General features: G+C 59.0%; 6 protein-coding genes and 1 non-coding gene across 7 annotated transcripts; 5 read left to right on the forward strand and 2 right to left on the reverse strand.

The window, feature by feature from the left end:
• Positions 1–402: 402 nt before the first annotated feature.
• Positions 403–5,008, forward strand: SCHCODRAFT_01035601 (uncharacterized protein; the record flags this gene model as incomplete). Its single annotated transcript, XM_050340891.1, has 14 exons — positions 403–422; positions 527–669; positions 765–824; positions 1,162–1,309; positions 1,478–1,587; positions 1,711–1,943; positions 2,084–2,265; positions 2,335–2,813; positions 2,865–3,094; positions 3,163–3,424; positions 3,482–3,745; positions 3,808–3,970; positions 4,025–4,141; positions 4,192–5,008. The coding sequence occupies 14 exons, from the start codon at positions 403–405 to the stop codon at positions 5,006–5,008; spliced, it is 3,228 nt and encodes a 1,075-aa protein (XP_050197349.1).
• Positions 5,009–5,405: 397 nt separating this feature from the next.
• Positions 5,406–5,477, reverse strand: SCHCODRAFT_t256. The gene has a single exon. It is a non-coding gene; the product is annotated as a tRNA-Asp (tRNA).
• A 2,888-nt stretch (positions 5,478–8,365) lies between these two features.
• Positions 8,366–11,771, forward strand: SCHCODRAFT_02693399 (uncharacterized protein; the record flags this gene model as incomplete). Its single annotated transcript, XM_003026997.2, has 11 exons — positions 8,366–9,039; positions 9,101–9,151; positions 9,203–9,398; positions 9,449–9,601; positions 9,651–9,722; positions 9,777–9,893; positions 9,943–10,116; positions 10,166–10,190; positions 10,244–10,816; positions 10,870–11,533; positions 11,688–11,771. The coding sequence occupies exons 1-11, from the start codon at positions 8,683–8,685 to the stop codon at positions 11,769–11,771; spliced, it is 2,466 nt and encodes an 821-aa protein (XP_003027043.1). The 5' UTR covers positions 8,366–8,682.
• Positions 11,772–11,947: 176 nt separating this feature from the next.
• SCHCODRAFT_02476546 (ankyrin repeat protein) lies at positions 11,948–12,295 on the forward strand (the record flags this gene model as incomplete). The annotated part of the gene is made up of 1 exon (XM_050342744.1): positions 11,948–12,295. A coding segment is annotated over one exon (348 nt), but the record flags the coding sequence as incomplete, so codon positions are not given.
• Positions 12,296–12,328: 33 nt separating this feature from the next.
• Positions 12,329–12,565, forward strand: SCHCODRAFT_02456034 (ankyrin repeat protein; the record flags this gene model as incomplete). The annotated part of the gene is made up of 1 exon (XM_050342576.1): positions 12,329–12,565. A coding segment is annotated over one exon (237 nt), but the record flags the coding sequence as incomplete, so codon positions are not given.
• A 48-nt stretch (positions 12,566–12,613) lies between these two features.
• On the forward strand, positions 12,614–13,568 carry SCHCODRAFT_086098 (ankyrin). The gene has a single exon (XM_003026998.1). The coding sequence runs from the start codon at positions 12,722–12,724 to the stop codon at positions 13,280–13,282; it is 561 nt and encodes a 186-aa protein (XP_003027044.1). The 5' UTR covers positions 12,614–12,721; the 3' UTR covers positions 13,283–13,568.
• SCHCODRAFT_02753104 (uncharacterized protein) lies at positions 13,532–17,461 on the reverse strand (the record flags this gene model as incomplete). Its single annotated transcript, XM_050347272.1, has 10 exons — positions 17,092–17,461; positions 16,990–17,040; positions 16,749–16,935; positions 16,540–16,692; positions 16,419–16,490; positions 16,244–16,360; positions 16,017–16,190; positions 15,941–15,965; positions 15,326–15,889; positions 13,532–15,272 (listed from the first exon to the last, which is right to left on the reverse strand). The coding sequence occupies exons 1-10, from the start codon at positions 17,401–17,403 to the stop codon at positions 13,532–13,534; spliced, it is 3,396 nt and encodes a 1,131-aa protein (XP_050197352.1). The 5' UTR covers positions 17,404–17,461.
• Positions 17,462–17,749: the final 288 nt, after the last annotated feature.

Here is a 17,749-nt window from a genome sequence, read left to right on the forward strand (position 1 = left end):
GTCGATGGGCCGCTCGCGAGGATACCACGCGCGCGAGCAGCGCTGGTGAATTCCCCGAGACTCCCTCTTTCTGTCCTCGCGAGGATACGCCACGCGCGGGGCTCCGTATGCGCCTCTATTCTAGCGAAAGGGACGCGACTGTCGGATGCGTGCGCTTACTACCGCCTCGATGCATCGTCGTCCTCCACCTTGACGCACTGTGGTCCTCCCCCGCGACGCACTGTAGTCCTCCCCCTCGATGCTTGTGTTTTGCGAACTATGCTGACCGTTTTTCACATCCAGAACCACCCGCCGGGCCACGACCTGAACGGCGCGCGCATGAGCGGGGAGATGGCCGCGGCGATGAACGGGCTGAATGATCCGCATTTGAACGATCCGCGGATGAACAACGTCAACTCGGCGATGAATGGAGGGATGAACGGGTGCGTTCGAAGCGTCGTTCTTTTTGGTGGACGCGTCGTAGTCCTCCAAACTCGCGGTGTCGTTTGTTCCGGTGATGAAGCATCAAGCTAACCGGTCTCCGCAGCGTGAACGCGAATAGTCTGAATGCTGCCAACTTGAACAATGCGATGAACGGCGTCGTGAACAACGGCGTCGTCAACAACCCGGGCTTCAACGGGCACGGGCTGAACCCGAACAACCTGAACGGGTTCAACCCGAATCCGCCTGGTTAGTCCCATACGCTCACTTTGCACACGCTCATACCATCCTCGCATACGCTCATTCTAACCTCGCATACGCTCATGCTAACCTCGCGAACCCAGGCATACCGCACGACGTGAACATGGGCGGGGACATGAGCGCGGCGATCGATAGGTTGAGCGGTGCGTGTTTATTTTAGCTGAGTAGCGCGCGTGGCTGCTCGTCTCGCGGCGCGTGTCGAGTTCGTTCCCTGGCGCGTCGCGCGCGTCAGATTCGCCCCGTCCCTTTGCGCGTTGAGCGTCGAGGAACAAGTCGCGCGTCGAGCTCGCCCCTCGACCGCCGTCCTTGCATCACTTCGATCGCCGTCTTTCCATCACTTTGCCCGTTGCGCGTCGCCCCCTCTCCCCTCTCCCCTCTCCCCTCTCCCCTCTCCCCTCTCCCCTCTCCCCTCTCCCCTCTCCCCTCTCCCCTCTCCCTCCTTTCCCAAGAAGCACCGCAACTCACACACACACCCCGCAGAAGAAACCTCGCGCCTCTCGCTGAACGCGACGTACCTCTACGTCGACGACGAGGGGTACACGCGCTGGCAGGGCGAGACGTCGGGGATGCCGCTGCTGGATTTGCTCGTCGAGATACACGCGGTGGAGGGCGCGGGTGGGGCGGGTGGGTGAGTGTTTGAGGATTTGTTGGTGTGGTTGTGGATTGATGGGGGTGTTGTGGTTGTGGTGCGATGGGGGTTGGTGTGGTGCGATGGGTGGCTGGGTGGGGTGCGATGAGCTGGGTCGCGGTGTGATAAGTCGTGTCGCGGGCTGATGAGCTGACTCCTCGTCTCCAGGAACGGAAATACGAGACAAGGCGTCCAAGGGGGACAACAAGGACAAGGACAAGGACAGGCGGGGCAGGGCGGCAAGCAGGGCCCGCCGAGTAGTGATGGGAGCGAGTGTGGTGAGTGGTGGTTGCTCGTTCTTGCTGTGCCAGTTGTCGAACCACGCGCTTCGTTGCGCCGCGCGAGTTGGACCGCGAGCATTGCGTCCTCGAACCACGCACACCGACTGACGCCCACCCCAGGCGCCCCCACGCCCGAAGACCGGCCCATCGACTGGTTCCCGAACCGCTCCGCCCGACGGCCCGCGGCGGTCAACCCGGAGACGCTCTGGCTGCTCGTCACCTCGCACATCGCGCCGGACCTGATGGATGCGCTGGTGCAAACCTATCTGAGCACGAGCTACTATTTGATGCCGTTCTTGCATATCCCGACGTTTTTGAAGGACTATGGGAATCCGGCGAAGTGGGGGGAGCCGGTGAGTGGGTTTCTATGTTGGGGAAGGGGAGCGAGAGGGAAGAGGGGGAGGGGGAGGGCGGAGGGGGAGGGAGGGGAGGAATGAGCGAAGGGGGAAGGGGAGGGAGGATCAGAGAGCGCGACCGCTGACGCATTCCCCAGGGTTTCGCCTCCTTTATCGTCGCGATCTGCTGCCTGGCGAGCCGGCACACGGACGACCCGCGCGCGCGGGTGGATCCGGCAACGGGCGCGGGGGCGGCGCTGCCGCAGGGCGCGACGAGCGACGGGAGTGGCACAGGCTTGACGGCGGGCACGCAGTGGTTTGAGTTGTTGGGCAGGTTGCGGTGAGTGGGGCACGCGAGGCTGAACTTGCGCTACAGTATCAACGTCCCGTACTGACGACTTCGCTGCAGTACTCTCCCCGGCTCCGACCGCCCTACGCTGTACGCCGTGCACGCCGCGCTCGTCGCGGGCGTCTACGCAACGGGCCTCGGGCGCCTCTCCGCCGCCGCCGCGCTCATCTCCGAGGCCGCCGCGCGCTGCATCGACGCGGGCCTCCACCGCTCCGCCGCGCGCTACGACGCGTTCACGCCCGTCGAGGACGAGGTCCGCCGGCGCACGTTCTGGTGCGTCTACGCGTGGGACAAGCAGCTCGCGGCGCACCTCGGCCGGCCGCCCGTCCTGCGCCTGCGCGACTGCGACGTGGGCGAGCCCGCGCCAGTCGACGACGAGTTCGTGACCGCGGAGGGGTACGTGGGGCGCGACGGGGTGGTCAGAGAGAGTTATGGGCCGGAGGCGGCAAGGGCAGAGTGCCGGATGGTCGCGTTCGTGGCGTGGGTGAAGATGATGGTGGTGCTGGAGGCGGTGCTGGACGTGCCGCCGACGCGGGAGGGTGAGTGGGGCGGCGGGGTCGCGGATGGGGTGGCTGACGCGTGGTGTGCAGACCAGGGCTCGTTTCTGAATCGCGCGGGCGGGCTCGGTGGTGGCAGGCGGTCGGGGCGCGGGGGCGGGAACGCGCTGAGGGACGAGGAGACGATGCTGGACGAGGTGCACGTGAATATTCCGTCGTTTTGGTGCCATAAGCATACGGCGTTCCCGCCGACGGCAGGGTATGGCGCGTTCGGGACGACGCCGCAGAGCTGCTGGTCGACACCGCTGGCGGCGGAGACTTTGGTGAGCGCGCGACCGTTCTTCGTGTGCATGTCGATTCAAGTGCGCATCTCAACTAATCCCTCCCGCAGAGCAGCGACGACGTGATCCGCGTCACGCAGGCCGTGCGGCTGCACTGCACCGAGCAGTTTGTGCGGCTGCTTATCTACCGGCACCGCATCTCGCAGCTCGTCGCCGCGCGCGCGCAGCAGTCCCAGAATCCAGGCGTCTACAAACCCAACGCAGCGGACACGGCGGCGCGCGAACGGGAGGCGATGGTCGCCGCACATCGGTGTGCGCTGCAGCTGGTGGCGGCGTACTTGCATGTGGCGACGCGGGGGCTGATGACTTACTGTGAGTCCCACAGCCCATTCTCGCGCCCGGACATCCACTAACGCCCCCCCCCTCAAGACGGCGTCCACGTCATCCACCAGCTCACCCAGGCGGGCCGCACGCTCGTCGCCGTGCTGCTGAACTGCAAGTGCGACTGCGGGCGACAGGGCGAGGCGCCCTCGGAGGCGAACCCGGCGCGCCCGAACTGCCGCTGCGGGCTCGAGCACCTCATCCCGTCCGCGATGGACGCGCTGCGCTCGTGCGTGGGCCTGCTGAGGAGGTTCAGCGGGCGGTATGTGTGCGGGCTGAGATCGGGGGATCTGATGGAGGAGTTTTGTCGCTGTGAGTGGAGGGATTTCCTCGTTGTAGAGATCTCGGTGGACTGACTTGTCCGCTCTTTCTAGTGACGGGCATCCCGCTGGAGACGAGCCAGAGGCCGGACGGGGAGGAGAATCGGCCGGCGTGGATCAGGCCAGTGCGCAAAAAGTCATCGGTGAGGAGTCCGTCGAATGCGAGGAGCGGCGACCATCGGGCGAGGTCGCATTCGTTCATGTCGGAGCGTGGAAGGTCAGTCTACTTGTGCGAGGTGAGGTGGACGGGATCGCTGACTTGCACTTGCAGAAGACCATCGACCTCGTCCTACGCTCGCTCAGTAGGCTCCGACTCGGCAGGATCACCTGAAGGCTCGCCTGCTGGTGGTAATGCGCCGTCACCGTTGACGGGTGTGCCGATCAACAGGTATGTCTGATGCTCATCTTCCTTCACCTCCAGGTGTTGATGTTCCATAGACCATCACCCTCCGTCTTCACCGGCAACTCGCCCTCCGCGTTCGGCACGTCGCCCAACACCTTCAACGTCGGCTCGCCCTCACAACACTTCGGGACCTCGCCGTCGCAAGCCTTCCCCCCGTCGTCCTTCAACTCGGGCCCGGGGCAAAATGGGACGTACTCGCCGGCGTCGGCGTTCAAGATGCCCCCCGGCAGCGGTGGCGGTCATGCGCACGATCCTTTAGGAGGCAATCTCTCTCAATCGAAGGGAGGCTACCCGCCGGCACCGAACTCAGCTTCCGCCGCGTCCCCGCGACATAGCTTCTCGGACTCGAACGCGCAGCGCTTTGGGGAATCGTCCTCGCAGCGCTTCGCGAGCTCGTCCCTCTTCGCCGACGCGAACGCGAAGCGCGCGAGCTTTGCCTCGGACCCCTTCTCGCTCGACATGGCAGGGCTGTACCGCGGCTCCGGGCAGGCAGGGTTCGAGACGCCCACCGCGGCGTTCCCGAATGGGCCGCCGAGTTCTGGTCTGCATGGGCAGGGCTTCGGCAACGGCTTTGACGTCGACGTGGACATGGGCCACCCGGGCGGGATGGGTCACTCGGGTGGACTTGGTCATTCGGGCGGGCTGGATGGAATGGGGGCGGGGATGTCGCTGGAAGGGCACCATGCGCCGATGGGGATCAGCGAGGCGGAGTTGATGGCGCTCATCACGAGCGAGCTGGGGAGCCAGCACGCGCAAAATGAACGGCCGGATGTGTCGAGAGAACAGCAGGACTCGCGGGGGAAGGAGGGCGACGGTTCGGCGCGAATGAATGGCGTCGCGTCGTCGCATTGAGATGCAGCGGTTGGGGAGAAGTGATTGGTGATCCGAGGCGGTCGACGTCGCGAGGAGGTTCACGGTATGGGATGACCAGCAGCGCGAGGCGTCCCCTGGGTGTGATAATGGACTGCGTAGTTTGTATACCAGCCTTTCTTCTGTGACTTATGCTTTGAAGTATTGCCTGAATGTATTATATAGTCCGTCTCCTTTGCTTTATCAGTGGCCTAGCTATATCCTATGCACCGTCTCCTTAGTAGTTGTTCCACGCTTCTGCGCAAAATAAAGGCCTTTCTACTATTGCTGAGTCGGACTTGGCTGTCTCTTTTGCGGTCTTGCAAGGTGTCCTAGCTGCTCGTTTACTTTGCGTCGAGTCGATGAAGGTCGTGGATGGCATAGAGGGAAAAAAGGTGTCCTCCTCGGCGGGGAGTCGAACCCCGCTCTCCCGCGTGACAGGCGGGTGTACTAGCCGATATACTACCGAGGACTTAATAATTTATCTTGCTTTAGTCTTCAGACTCCGCTAGAGTACGGATAACCTTCTGGACAAAACTCAGCCTTCAACTTGCTCCTGGGATCTTTTGAGACGGAACTAACACGAGTAGGCTCGATTCTCCGTCGGTTTGGGATTGGAACTCGCCTCGTGCCAATCCATGTCATCCGCCAGCAACGTCGGAACCGATGCACGTGAGGGATGTTCGTTTTCGGCATCCTTTTCGTCTCTCTATTCTAACCATACCGATGGCGCCGATAGCCTCACCCCCGTTCTCCTCACCTGTAAACTCCTCTCGTCACCGCAGAGAACAGTGCATGTGGGTTGGAGCGGCCAAGGGTGCTCAACCTGTGGCGCCCGTTCATCTCCCTGTCTCCGGACACCAAAGTTGTCAAGACGTGCTTCGAAGCGATGTCCCTCGGCGTTTCGAAAGGTTCGGCTATGCTCATCTGTGCTTCGGGATGCACGTCCAACGCTTCGACGAAGCCATCGCTGCCGAACGTCCCTTGCCGAGGGACAACGATGCGGCAGAAGGATGCGCCCGATGCGCCGAAGCATTCAGTGAGATGCCGGGCGATGGGAGGAGGGAGATGAAGGGGAAGAAGTGGGGATGATGGCCGAGATTAGATGCGATGTGAGCTGGGGGGCGGGGTAAGGGCCAATGGGCGTGTAGAGGTGAACTGAGTTGAGAGCGTAGCTCAGTGATCATGGAGGTAAAACACACTAAGCTTGTAGACCTCTCCAGCGAGCTGACAGACGCATTGACGGGTCGGCTTGAAGACATGAGCGCGCAGTCCTCGAGGCCGAGTATAATCCCTCGTTATCGGGACGGTCCGAAGCGCGGGACTTTGAGATGCAGGAGCGAGCTCTTCTCATCTTCTCTCGTAGGCGTTCACATCAGGACCCACGCATCTTTGTCTCTTTCTCAGCCTGCCACACATGCTTTTGCGCATTGCGACAAGTGGCCTCACCCGTCGTGACGAATACCCTAGCCCAACATCATGCATGTCCTCGCACATTGTGACGAATACACTTGCGCATACGGACCGAAAGACCCTCTTGACGTTACGGATGCATATGGACCTGCATGAGTGACTCAACCTCGCTGGGCTCTAATACGAGCGTAGCTGTGGCCGCATTACATACGCGAAGTCCGATAGTTAGGACAGACGCACCTGCGCGGACACGGTCGTACGTGACAGCAACCCTTGCAGAGCTCAACCGGTCCGGTCGAAGGCGAATTTGTTGACCATTGCTCTCGAGAAACAAAGCAAAGTAGAAGCGTCTGGCTAGATACTGCTAAGAGCGAGCGACTCGAGCGTTGCTTGGATATTTGAGCGCATGAATACGGTGCTTTGTGTCCTGTCCATGTCGCCAGCCGCTGGGGCAGGAATAATTCCCGAAGTGGCGTGTACGACGATCCAGGAATCCCAGGATACCTGCGAAGGTTCGCCGTGTGTGAGAGCGGAGATCTGCGCCTAGATGCTACCGACAAACCTTAGATGCGAGGGGGTCCTTCCGCGCACGCGGCACGAAGCTGGGCGAACGGCATGGAACAGAGTTCAATGAAGGTATCTCAAGGCATAGAAGCAATGGACCATGCGCGAGGAGGAGGCTAGCGAATGAGGATGGAGCGGGTTCGGAGCCGATGCACTGGATAGCATTGAATTACCGCGGGATGGTCTTGAGCTCCCGCGCCGGGTTTCCGGATGGATGAGGGGAGAAGATGAAAGGAGGGTAGGAGAGTGAAAAGGAGGGACTTCGTTGTTTATGTGATGATCATCGACTGTCGAGCGTCGGTTCGCGTCAAGCGTAAATTTTTGGACCCGTTCGTTGAGTCAAGCACCTCAGAGCCTGCGGAGAGGGTGAGTGTGAGCCTGAATGACCGCGTCGCTTCTCGTGCTTCATGAAAAAGCGCATTGAGAGGCGGATTCAGCGGCCACGTACTCACATGCGCCGCACCCCGAGATGGCCGTGAACATGAACGGAGTAGAGTCGTCAACAAGAACGGAGTTGGAACACATAACGAAAGGCGGAAGATTGCCGTCGGGAAATGAAAGCAACCAGGGTGCGCTTGACGAGACTCGCCAGGTACGCATTGTAGAAGACGCCCCAGTACGAACGTGACAAGAGTATGTTTGATGAGATGAAAGCCGAGAAGGGCGACGGAGCAGTGACCGCGCTGACGACTCAGAGACGGTGGGAAACTCGTGCCCCTCGCGGAAGTAACGAGAACGGAACAATGGCACACGTTCATCTCGGCGGATGTAGAAGTGACGCCACAGTCGCGAGGGTTCTACAGCTTTGCTGGCTTCCTGTCCGTGCGAGGGAGGACATTGTTCCATCAGAAACGTCGTTCGTGCGGGGCCCTGTGTGAATATGAAAGCTCATGGTCCTCATCGTTCCGGTGCGCGATCTTTCAAGGTGGTTGAGAGGGGTCACGAAGCATGAAAATTGTGCATGCCGACAGGAAGTCGAAGGAACCTTCGAGCACGAGTCTCACCTGTAGCCCCTGTAAGATTTGGAGCCCAGGAGGAGCAGAAGCGATCAGCCTCGCAAGGCTGCGTAAGGTCGAGATCATGAAAGTTGGAGACAAGAGCTCGCGTGGTCTGCACGTGATAATCCGGGAGTTTGCGGGCTACGGGCCGGTCTGTCCGTGGCTTGTTTTCGACCATCATGTTGTCTCCTCGGTGGTACGGCTGCTCCTTTGTCTCGCACTTCCCTCACAATGTAATTCTCTCCACCCGATGAAATGCTATACAGTTAACTCACCAATGCTCTCGCGTCTTCCAAAAGTCGAAGAAACGATGCAACTTGAAGAGGTCGAACCCTGGACATATTCGAGCGTACATACATAACTCCAGTCATGGGAAGTGCCCAGAGTATCTTTTGTCAGACACCCTTGCGCTCTGAAAGGAACTGGCATGTTTCCTCGTTTGCTCCTTGCGCTTCGGTCTCTTATTCGCCGCTCAATCAGCGCGCATTGACAGTTCATCAGGCTAAACACCTCGCGGCGCCTCGGCACTTGCTGGCACCAGAACACGCTGCTAAGCCGGCCCAGCTCTTCCTTCCAGCGTATGTGCTGACAAGGTCGTGTACCATCAAGAACGTTTTAAGGTCGTCTCGCTACATCAGCGGCGCCCTTACGCGCCGGCGAAACGGCTTACCGCTCGACAACGCGCGCATTTCGTAGCCGACGATGTGTCTCCCGCCTAGCTATACACCGCCTCCGACATCCTCGGCGCCGAAGCCACAACCAGCCATCATCGACACGCTCGCCGCTCTGTGGGCTGAGGCCGTAGCCAGATACGAGAATGATACGCGGACAAAGTCGAGCACGCCCTTGGTAGCCACCGCCCAGCGCGAGTCGACTAAGGGCTCTTTATCTACTCGCAAGCTCGATTCCGCAGACGCGATCTTTGACTACGTATGCCAGCACGAGGCCTCCTTCACGACCTTTCGCGAGGGCGGTGCAGGTCCGTTACTTCTCCGTCTCCGCCCAATCGCCGAAGTGGTGGGTACGTTGTCTGGCCTCATCGGAGAGGCCGTTGGTATCGTGAGTCGCCAAATGCTCATGAGCGACAGAAGGAACCGTACTGACTTCCTTTGCGTTACAGCCATTCGCTCCCGGCAAGGCCGTCTTCGCTGCAGTCGGAGAGCTGGTGAAGGTGAGATCTCATCGCATTTGGTCTGATGTGAGGGCTGAACATGATATGCAGGCTTCTCTCGCTATACAGGACGACTATGACGCTGTCTGCACGGCATTCGAGACGATGGAGGCCCACCTGCGTATCATACAGCCCGCAGTCGAGGGCGACCTGCATCCGACCTTGCGGGAAGCGTCTGTCAAGCTTCTCGCGCAGATTCTCACCGTGCTCGGCGTGATCACGAAACTACAGAGGGAGGGTCGTATACGTAAGCCGCCCATCCCCACCCAAGGCGCCCGTATTGACCAATTATGCTAGGAACTTGGTTGAAGAGACTGGCTCAGTCGAAGGAAGTGTCCTCAGCGTTGGATGATCTCGCTCGACTTGCGACCAGTCACCATCAAGCAGTCTCTGCCGTGACTCTAGCGACCTCGCAGAAGACGCTTTCTATGCTCGCGGATAGCATACATTGTAAGTCCTTGGCGCGTTCTGCTGTGACCTAAAACTAACTGGGTCTTAGGGGCAGCGGAAGATAAAGACATGAACCGTCAATGCTTGACGTCGATAGCGCAGATCGCCCAGGAAGTATATGGTGAGCCATCTGCTTCGTGAATGCGACTCCTGATATCCATCTGTCGTGCATCAGATGAAGTCAAGCGCAGCTCTTCCGCGACCTGCCAGGAGGTGATCAACAATCGAGTCATCCTCGAGAGCTTGCAGAGCACCCTCCTCCACCACCTCGCTGCTGTCGAAGATGACAGAAGTGAGCTCCAGAATCCCTTCTGCGTATCTACACTCACACTCCGTCGCAGCATCCGCCGACATGGATAAGATATGCAAGTGGCTTGAATACCAGGACTCTTCGCCGCGACTGAATGAACTATTGCATCACCGCACGCCCTCGACCGGCGCGTGGTTTCTCGATGGCGACGACTTCGTTTCACTGAAGACCGGTAAGAAGCGTTTCTTGTGGTTACAAGGGAAAGGTATGGCTTTGGCGCCCGTCCAGACATTCACCTGCTGACAAACTTCTAGCTGGAAGCGGTAAGAGCACGATGATGTGAGCCCTTGCATACGTTTTTGCCCGCGTACAGCGACTCAATGTATCCCCAGCGCCGGCGCCCTCAACGATCTACGCGCTACCAGTTTCCTCCATGACTCTCAATCCCTCGTCCTCTCCCACCTCTTCGACGCCACGAATGCCTCCCGATCTCGTAACTTGCGCGCTTTATTATCCGCGCTGCTATGCCAACTCGGACACCTCCGGGTTGAGAGCCTCTTTTCGCTCCTCCGCTTTCACAAGGACAATATGCATGGGCATTCCCAGCCGTCGACGCATGCGCTACGTCGTCAGCTCGACAGCGTCTTGGATAATTCGTCCACCACGACCTTCGTCGTCATCGATGCACTGGACGAGGCGGACGACGAGAATGGCGAGATCCTCGACTTTCTCCAGCACCTTCGCGCGCATGAGCAGGTGAAGCTGCTGCTCTCTAGTCGTGGGGAGGTGGTATTCCGAGATCGCTTGGCGAGCCTTTGCGACTCGTGCGTCATCATGCGCGAGGACCTGGTGGAAGGCGATATTGGCACGGTACTCCGCGGGGCTTTCGCCGAGGGCGGTACTTTGGGAAAAGTCAAGGACACCGACCTCGTGCGCGAGGCTCTCACCGCCGGGGCTGATGGGAGGTACGTCAGATTTCCTCGAAAATCGCGGCGACCATGCTAACAAAAGCATTCAGTTTCCGCTGGACCGCGATACAGATACGCGAACTGTCTCGGATAGCCGGGATCCCCGCGAAGGTCCGCCAAAAGCTAAAAGCACTGCCCAAGTCTCTGAGCGAGACGTACGATCGCTGTCTGCAGGCGATCGATCCTGAAGATCGCGCAGATGTGCACCGCCTGCTGATCTGGTTACTCCTGGCGTGCGTACCTTTGACCACGATGGACTTCGCGCAACTTCTCGCATTCGACTACTCTGACCGTATCCCATCTTACGACGCCGGATTGCAACCGTCATCGGCAGATGCGGTCCTCTCGCTCGTCGGGTCGACCTTCCTCTCTGTTCACGATGACGAGGTACGCCTCGCGCATGCGTCCGTGAAAGATTACTTGCTCGCGCTTCCGCCCACGTCCGATTTTCATATCGACCCCGAGCTCGCACATTCGCTCATGGCTCTTACTGGCCTTGCGTGCCTCAGCGCCATGCCCGACACCGACCAGGAGACGCGTCCACAGAAGCCGAACCACCTGACGTACTCCTGGGTCGCACACGTAGCAAAGGCCGGCACCGGTGCTTACGCCGACCTCGAGCGGGACACCCTCACTCTGCTACAGGGGCTTCGCGGATCGGAATATCTCAGCGACGCACTCCAGGCCGCCGCTCAGATAGGGCATGCGCTGCTCGTCAATCTTCTGATTGAAGAACTTGACGCAGACGTCGACGCTCGCGATGAACCTGACTTTACTGCCCTCCACTACGCCGCGCGAGAGAACCATCTGGGTATCGCTTGCTTGCTTTTGGACAGGATGAACGTAGCGAAACTGAATGGCGCCGAAGGCCGTATCTCGCCGCTGCACTGTGCAGCTGCGTACGGGCACGAGGATATGGTCGCTCTGCTCGTTAGCCGTGGCTTGGACATAGAGACTCGAAGCAATAACGGCTTCACGGCCCTCCATTCCGCCGCCATATCCGGGCAGGCGAGCGCAGTACGCTTCCTCGTCGGGCTCGGGGCCAACATCGGAGCTCGCGACGTCGATCACGAGTCGTCTCCCCTCCACTACGCCGTGCAAAGAGGTTGCGACGATGCGGTAGCCGCGCTACTCGACCTCGGCGCAGACATCGAGCAGCGCGACAAGTACGGGCTCACGCCGCTGCACACTGCAGCTCTATCCGGTCGCCTCGAGGCCGCGCGCAAGCTCATCGCACGGGGGGCGGACATGGCCACGCGGTTCGAGCAGTACTCTCCGATACATACCGCTGCTATGAACGGAATCCAAGACGTTGTTGCCCTCCTTCTTGACAGCGGAGTGCCTATGGACGACCCCAGCGCCTATGGCAGCACAGCGCTGCACATTGCAGCAGAGAACGGGCATATTGAGCTCGTACGTATGCTCCTGTCTCGAGGGGCAGAGCTCGATGTCCGCGAGCGCAGGCATGCCACACCACTCCATCTCTCTGCTGCGCAGGATCGTGACGAGGTCGTGACCTTATTGCTCAATATGGGCGCGGACACAAATGCCCATGACAACTCAGATACGACGCCTTTACATTACGCATGTCGGAATGGCTCTACGCGCACCGCTCGTATCCTCCTCGCCGGCGGGGCGGATATTGATGCTCGCGATAGCTCACAGCTCACCCCGATGCTCCACGCTGTCTACATGGGCCACCAAGAGATCATCGAACTGCTCCTCCTATGTGGAGCTGATCCCGCGGGTCACGGTGGTCCCGGCGTTCTCCACACTGCAGCATGGACTGGTCATGTCGAGATCACTCGCCTTCTCGTCTCTCATGGGGTGAGTGTCCACACCCGAGACGAGCTCGCTTCCACGCCCTTGCATTCCGCTGCTCTGAAAGGTCAGAAGGATACCATGAACGTACTGCTCGACGCGGGTGCTGACACGGAAAGCCGCGACGTCGACGGCTGTACCGCACTCCACTATGCGACCAAAGGCGCCCACCTGGGTGTCGTGTCCATTCTTCTCGATCGTGGCGCGGATGTGAACGCGCGAGAGAAGACTGGGAAGACGGCCCTACACTTTGCAGCAACGGGAGACATCCTTCGGTCAGCGACGGAAGAGCGTGTAGCGGCGGAAGGGCCCGCGCAGAATGGGTCGGATCACCCAGCTCTTTGCCCGCGCCCCAATATTGAGGTCGCCCGCGCACTCATAAACGGCGGGGCGCACGCGAATTGCCAAGACGACGACGGAAACCAACCTCTGCACGTCGCAGCCTTCCACGAGGCGGAAGAGATAGCTCGGCTTCTCCTTGCAGCTGGCGTTGATCCCATATGTTCGAATCGTATGGGTCGGGTACCTGTAGACGGGATCGGCACCAACAGCCAGCTATCGAACAGCCCGGCCAGGCGTGAGCGCGTTCGCCAACTCTTGGGCGCTAGTGTGGTGGTCACTACAGCAGGCATGCCGAAGTAGGAGAGGTGTTCCCATTAAGGTAAAAGCCGCCGGGCGACAATTTGAAGGGCGCTAGGAGTCTGCGCAGTGTAGAAACAAGAAACAATAGCTATCAATACATGTCGTAGCGAGGTATATATTAGTGAGTTGCGCAGAGCAGAGCCGAGGTGAACCGGAACGAAGTCATGGTCGAGGACAATCCTGATTTGCGAGGCCACTACACCTCTTATGCTCTACATGCGCTGATTCCTCGACCTTTCCTAGCGCCGATCACGACGAGCTCGTCATTTCGGGGGGGGGGGGGGGGATGTCCTCCTCTTCGAAAGCATCCACCTGCGTCTCCCACCAATTTTCCAGGTCGGGCGTGGGCCGAGTTTCAAAGTGCTTGAAGCGCGCCGGATGGCGACCAAATACTGACGCTGCAAATGGCCGCAGCGTATAGACATGTTTGATCTTGGACGTATCGCTGTGAACCCCTTTCAAGGGCGGGAAAGACATACTCCGGCCGCGGCTCCACGCACGAGTTCTGGTTCCAGGTGGAGAGGGATTCGCATACTCCAAGCGCAACGACGGAGGCTGTCGCTCGACATCCGGTTTCCACCTAGCTCCCGCAGCTAGCAGGCGGTCCACGATCTTGTCAAGACCTCTGGAAGTGGCCTCATGAAGCGGCGTCACGCCGGCATCGTCAGGCATATCCGTGCGTGCGCCAGCGCGCAGCAGAAGGATGACCATTCTGATATCACCGCGGCGTACAGCACGCTGCAGCGGGGTGCACAGGTCTTCCGTGAAAAGATGCCGCCACTGGGTCTGAATCTGGGTGAAGTGCATGAGCAAATCCGATGATGAGGCAATGCGCTCGTCCGGCAACGACAACTCCTGTTTCCATGAGTCGGTCCTGCGTATCGCGTAGTATTCGGGCGAACCGCGCTTCGGAAGCCTCCTAGGTCGTCCACATGTTTCTTCGTTCACGTCGGCCCCTGCTCGTATAAGCATCTTCGCGATGCCGATGTCGCCCTCGACGACAGCGTAGTGCAATGGTGTTCGTCCACGTACAAAGGCGTTGACGTCTGCGCCCGCCTGGATTAACTTGGCGACAAGGTAGTTCCTTCGATCAGGCGCACTGCAAGATCGATCTCCGCGTCCTCGACCACTGGTAATGGCAAACATGATCGGCGTCAGCCTCAGCCACTGTGAAGACAGATCCTCGGCCATCTCCGGGGTCCGATGATTGGGGTCTGGAAGAAGATAGCGGAGGATGAGGTCAACGAGGTCTGGTGACAGAGCCTCGCGCGCAGCATACAAGGGCTGAGTCGTTTGAGAGCAGGATTCAGGCTGATTCATGATTTTCCATAGCTTTTTCCACCTCTCTTGAACCTCGTTCGACATGAGCAAGTACATGACGGTCGCCTCTAGCTCAGGACATGCAGAGAGGTTAACAGTCCTAGCGTAGTTGAGCCAATGCTCGGCCGCGTGCGTGTACAGAGGCACCTTGCCTCCTCGCGACATGAGTTCGAGAGCCCAACCGTCCTGGTAGTAGCCACATGTTATCAAATAACCGACGCAAGTCGCCGTAAGCTGCTGCAGCGCGACGTCATGAGTGTTGTAGAAAGGGGATGATGGAGGTAGCGCGCGCAGGTACTCCAGGACGGAGGCATGCGCGAAGCGAACGTCGCCACTTTGAGGGTCAACTGTCAAGAATGTTGATCCAACAAGGGCGATGACCTCGTTCGCAGAAGATGGACGGAATCGTCGCGAGAAGACAGGTACAGGCCGGGAGTAGTCAAAGGACATGATCTCTGCGAACTGCTCTTTCCGCAGCGACGAGTGACTGAATAGTAGCCACATGAAGAGTCGGCGAACATCGGCGTGATCACGCTCGTCGATTTTGGAAAGCGCTTCGTCGTAGAGGGCGCGGAGATCAGGAGGCAGAGATGCGAGGCGCTCAACCACTTTGAGAGGGAAAGCAGCGACGAGAGAAAGTTGCTGCACTTGTAGAGCGACCCAACGGAAGCTACCACGATAGTCAGTAAGCTGCGCTGCACTAGCTCGAGAGGCGTGACATACTTTCCGTCGGCGCCGGAGGTCAGTGTCCTACACGCCGAGCGAGGGTTCTGAATTTTTGCCAAGGGCCCATCCCTCGAGAGCGTTTGGTTCAGCATAATGCCGATGTCTCTAGCAACCACCTCCGTAGACATGAGAACATGACCGTCAGCCAAACGCTCGAGTTCATCCCTGGCCGCCAGCTCGGACCGGCTAGAGACGAGGATGGAGATTTGTTCCCGCTCTCGTAGCTCGCCGAGCAGTCTGAGGACCTCTCCTATATCGTCAGATTCGTCGAGAGCGTCAATCGTGAGAAATACGTGTTGGCCTTCACCGAGTAGGTGCTTTATGTAGTACCGCAGCTCATCAAGAGACGGCTGTCGCATCCCGCGCAGATGCTCCCTGCGGGCGCGCGAGAGAAAGTCGACAGCCCGGTGCTCCTGATGAACAAGCTGACACAACAGAGAGGCCAAGAGAACTTCTAGATTTCTCTTGATAGCGTTGTTCGTCGCGTCGAAGACGTGAAACAAGGCTAAAGAGGACCCGGGCGTATTGCAAATGGTTCTGATGTCGCGCTCGGCTGCTGCGCTGCAAAGCACATAAGGCCTTGAAGGGGTGAAACACCATATCAACACATACATTATAGTACTCTTCCCCGAGCCCGCTGAGCGTGAAGCCATTGGTACAAGAACTTCCGTAAAAGCTGACGACGCACCTTTACCGTGCAACCAAAGGAAGCGCGCAGCCCCCACCTTGAACTTAGCGAATTCCTCGCCATCGAGGAACCAGGAACCAGTCGAGCGCGCACGTTGTTGCAAGAGATTGTTGATCTTGATTGAGAAGTCCGGACAGCGCAGCCAGGCAAAGATGCGGTCTATCTCGTCGTCTTCTGCGAAGGCATCAGCCCAGAGCTAGCTGGCACTCGTCAATTGAGCAGTCTACCTTTATCATGCTGATAAGCCTCAGAATGGAGGAGAAGAATGCCTTGAATATCCTCAAGGATTGCTCGATTGGCGTGTACTTGCTGATCGATCGTGAGCGCATTTGACCTAATCATCTCTATATGATGTCGCAGTAAGCCCTTCCGCGTGCACTTGAAGAAAAAGTCGAGACGTACCGTGCATCTCCTGAGCGACCTTCACGATTCGAGTGAGGCAGGTGCGAGTCATGTCTTGTTCTTGCTGTACGGCTGAAGGAAGTTGAGATCGACTCGAAAGCTGCGAGGGGGCTAAACGCACAAGTCATGCTATGCCCAAGAAGGTCCATCGTCCTCTCAACGCTGAGCAGTGTTATTGCGGAGAGTGTCTCGTGGTGATTTGTAGCCAGACGCTGCAGGTCCGCCAGAGCCTCTGTCAGCTCATGCGACTGCTTGAACTTGTGAAGCCATGTCTCTGATGAACGATCGAGCCTGAGGGATGCGCTCCCGCTGCATCGGTATAGCACTCACTGAAGCGTCCGTCTCGCTGAAGCTGCGTGATGACTCCCATTACGACGAGTGTCTGGGAAAGGACCCGTACTGACGGCTCGCGGAGGGTCTCGTTGGCGCCGACAATCTTGATGCGCGCGAGGTGGTCTGCAATGGTCTCGAAGGCGTCCATTGCCGCGTCGTAGTCCTTCGTCACCTCGATCGACAGCTAAGGAGACGGGTCTTGTCAACGACTGAGCTGCCAACACGTCTGGAAACGCACCTTGATAGCTACGCCGATCGCGCCAAACACGGCCTTCATAGGTGAGAAGGGCTGTGGAGCGCCGTCAGTGAGATCTCGAGAGAGAGAGAGATAGAGACGCACGAGTGTCACTGCATCCCCCAAGCAGCTTGAGAGCAGCTGAACCGTAGCAGCGATTGGCTTCAGCCACTTGCGTGCTCGCGCGCCCCCACCAGCGCGGAATAGGGCGAAAGACTCGGCGCGCTCGTCAATGAAGCTTTCGATCGAGCTCGCGGATACGACATCGACAGAGTCGGCAAGAAGTAGCGCAAGCTTCATCCCGGTATCGCGCTCATATCGCTCGACAGCAGCGCGCCAGATCTCGACGATGGCTTCCTCGTCCTTTGCACCGTCCAAAGCAGGTCCAACAGATCTCACTCGAGTATCTCCGTCCATGTCCAGCGCCGCAATATGGGTAGGTATAAAGTTGAGCAAGCGGTGTCGAATAGGCGCTGTGGAAGCAGGTCTATAGGTGTCATGGGAAAATGGCCATGGCCGTATGATGTCGGTGCATGCCGAACGCAGCATTCAGTATCGGCATGGCTTCTTCGTGAGGCGCCGACTACGAGTCAACCTTCAAGGCATGCCCCCGGTAGTCAAGAAAGAGCGTATATTCCATTCTTCCTAGCACAGCGCAAGAGTATACTGCCCTTGTGATGTTGCGAAGGCCATCTTGCGTTCAGCGCCGATCGCGCGAGTATCATCGCCGGCTTGTCTCTCTTGTGCTTGCAATCCAGGGCGA

The sequence above is a fragment of the Schizophyllum commune genome, assembly GCF_000143185.2.
Source record: "Schizophyllum commune H4-8 unplaced genomic scaffold SCHCOscaffold_14, whole genome shotgun sequence".
Lineage (NCBI taxonomy): Eukaryota > Fungi > Basidiomycota > Agaricomycetes > Agaricales > Schizophyllaceae > Schizophyllum > Schizophyllum commune.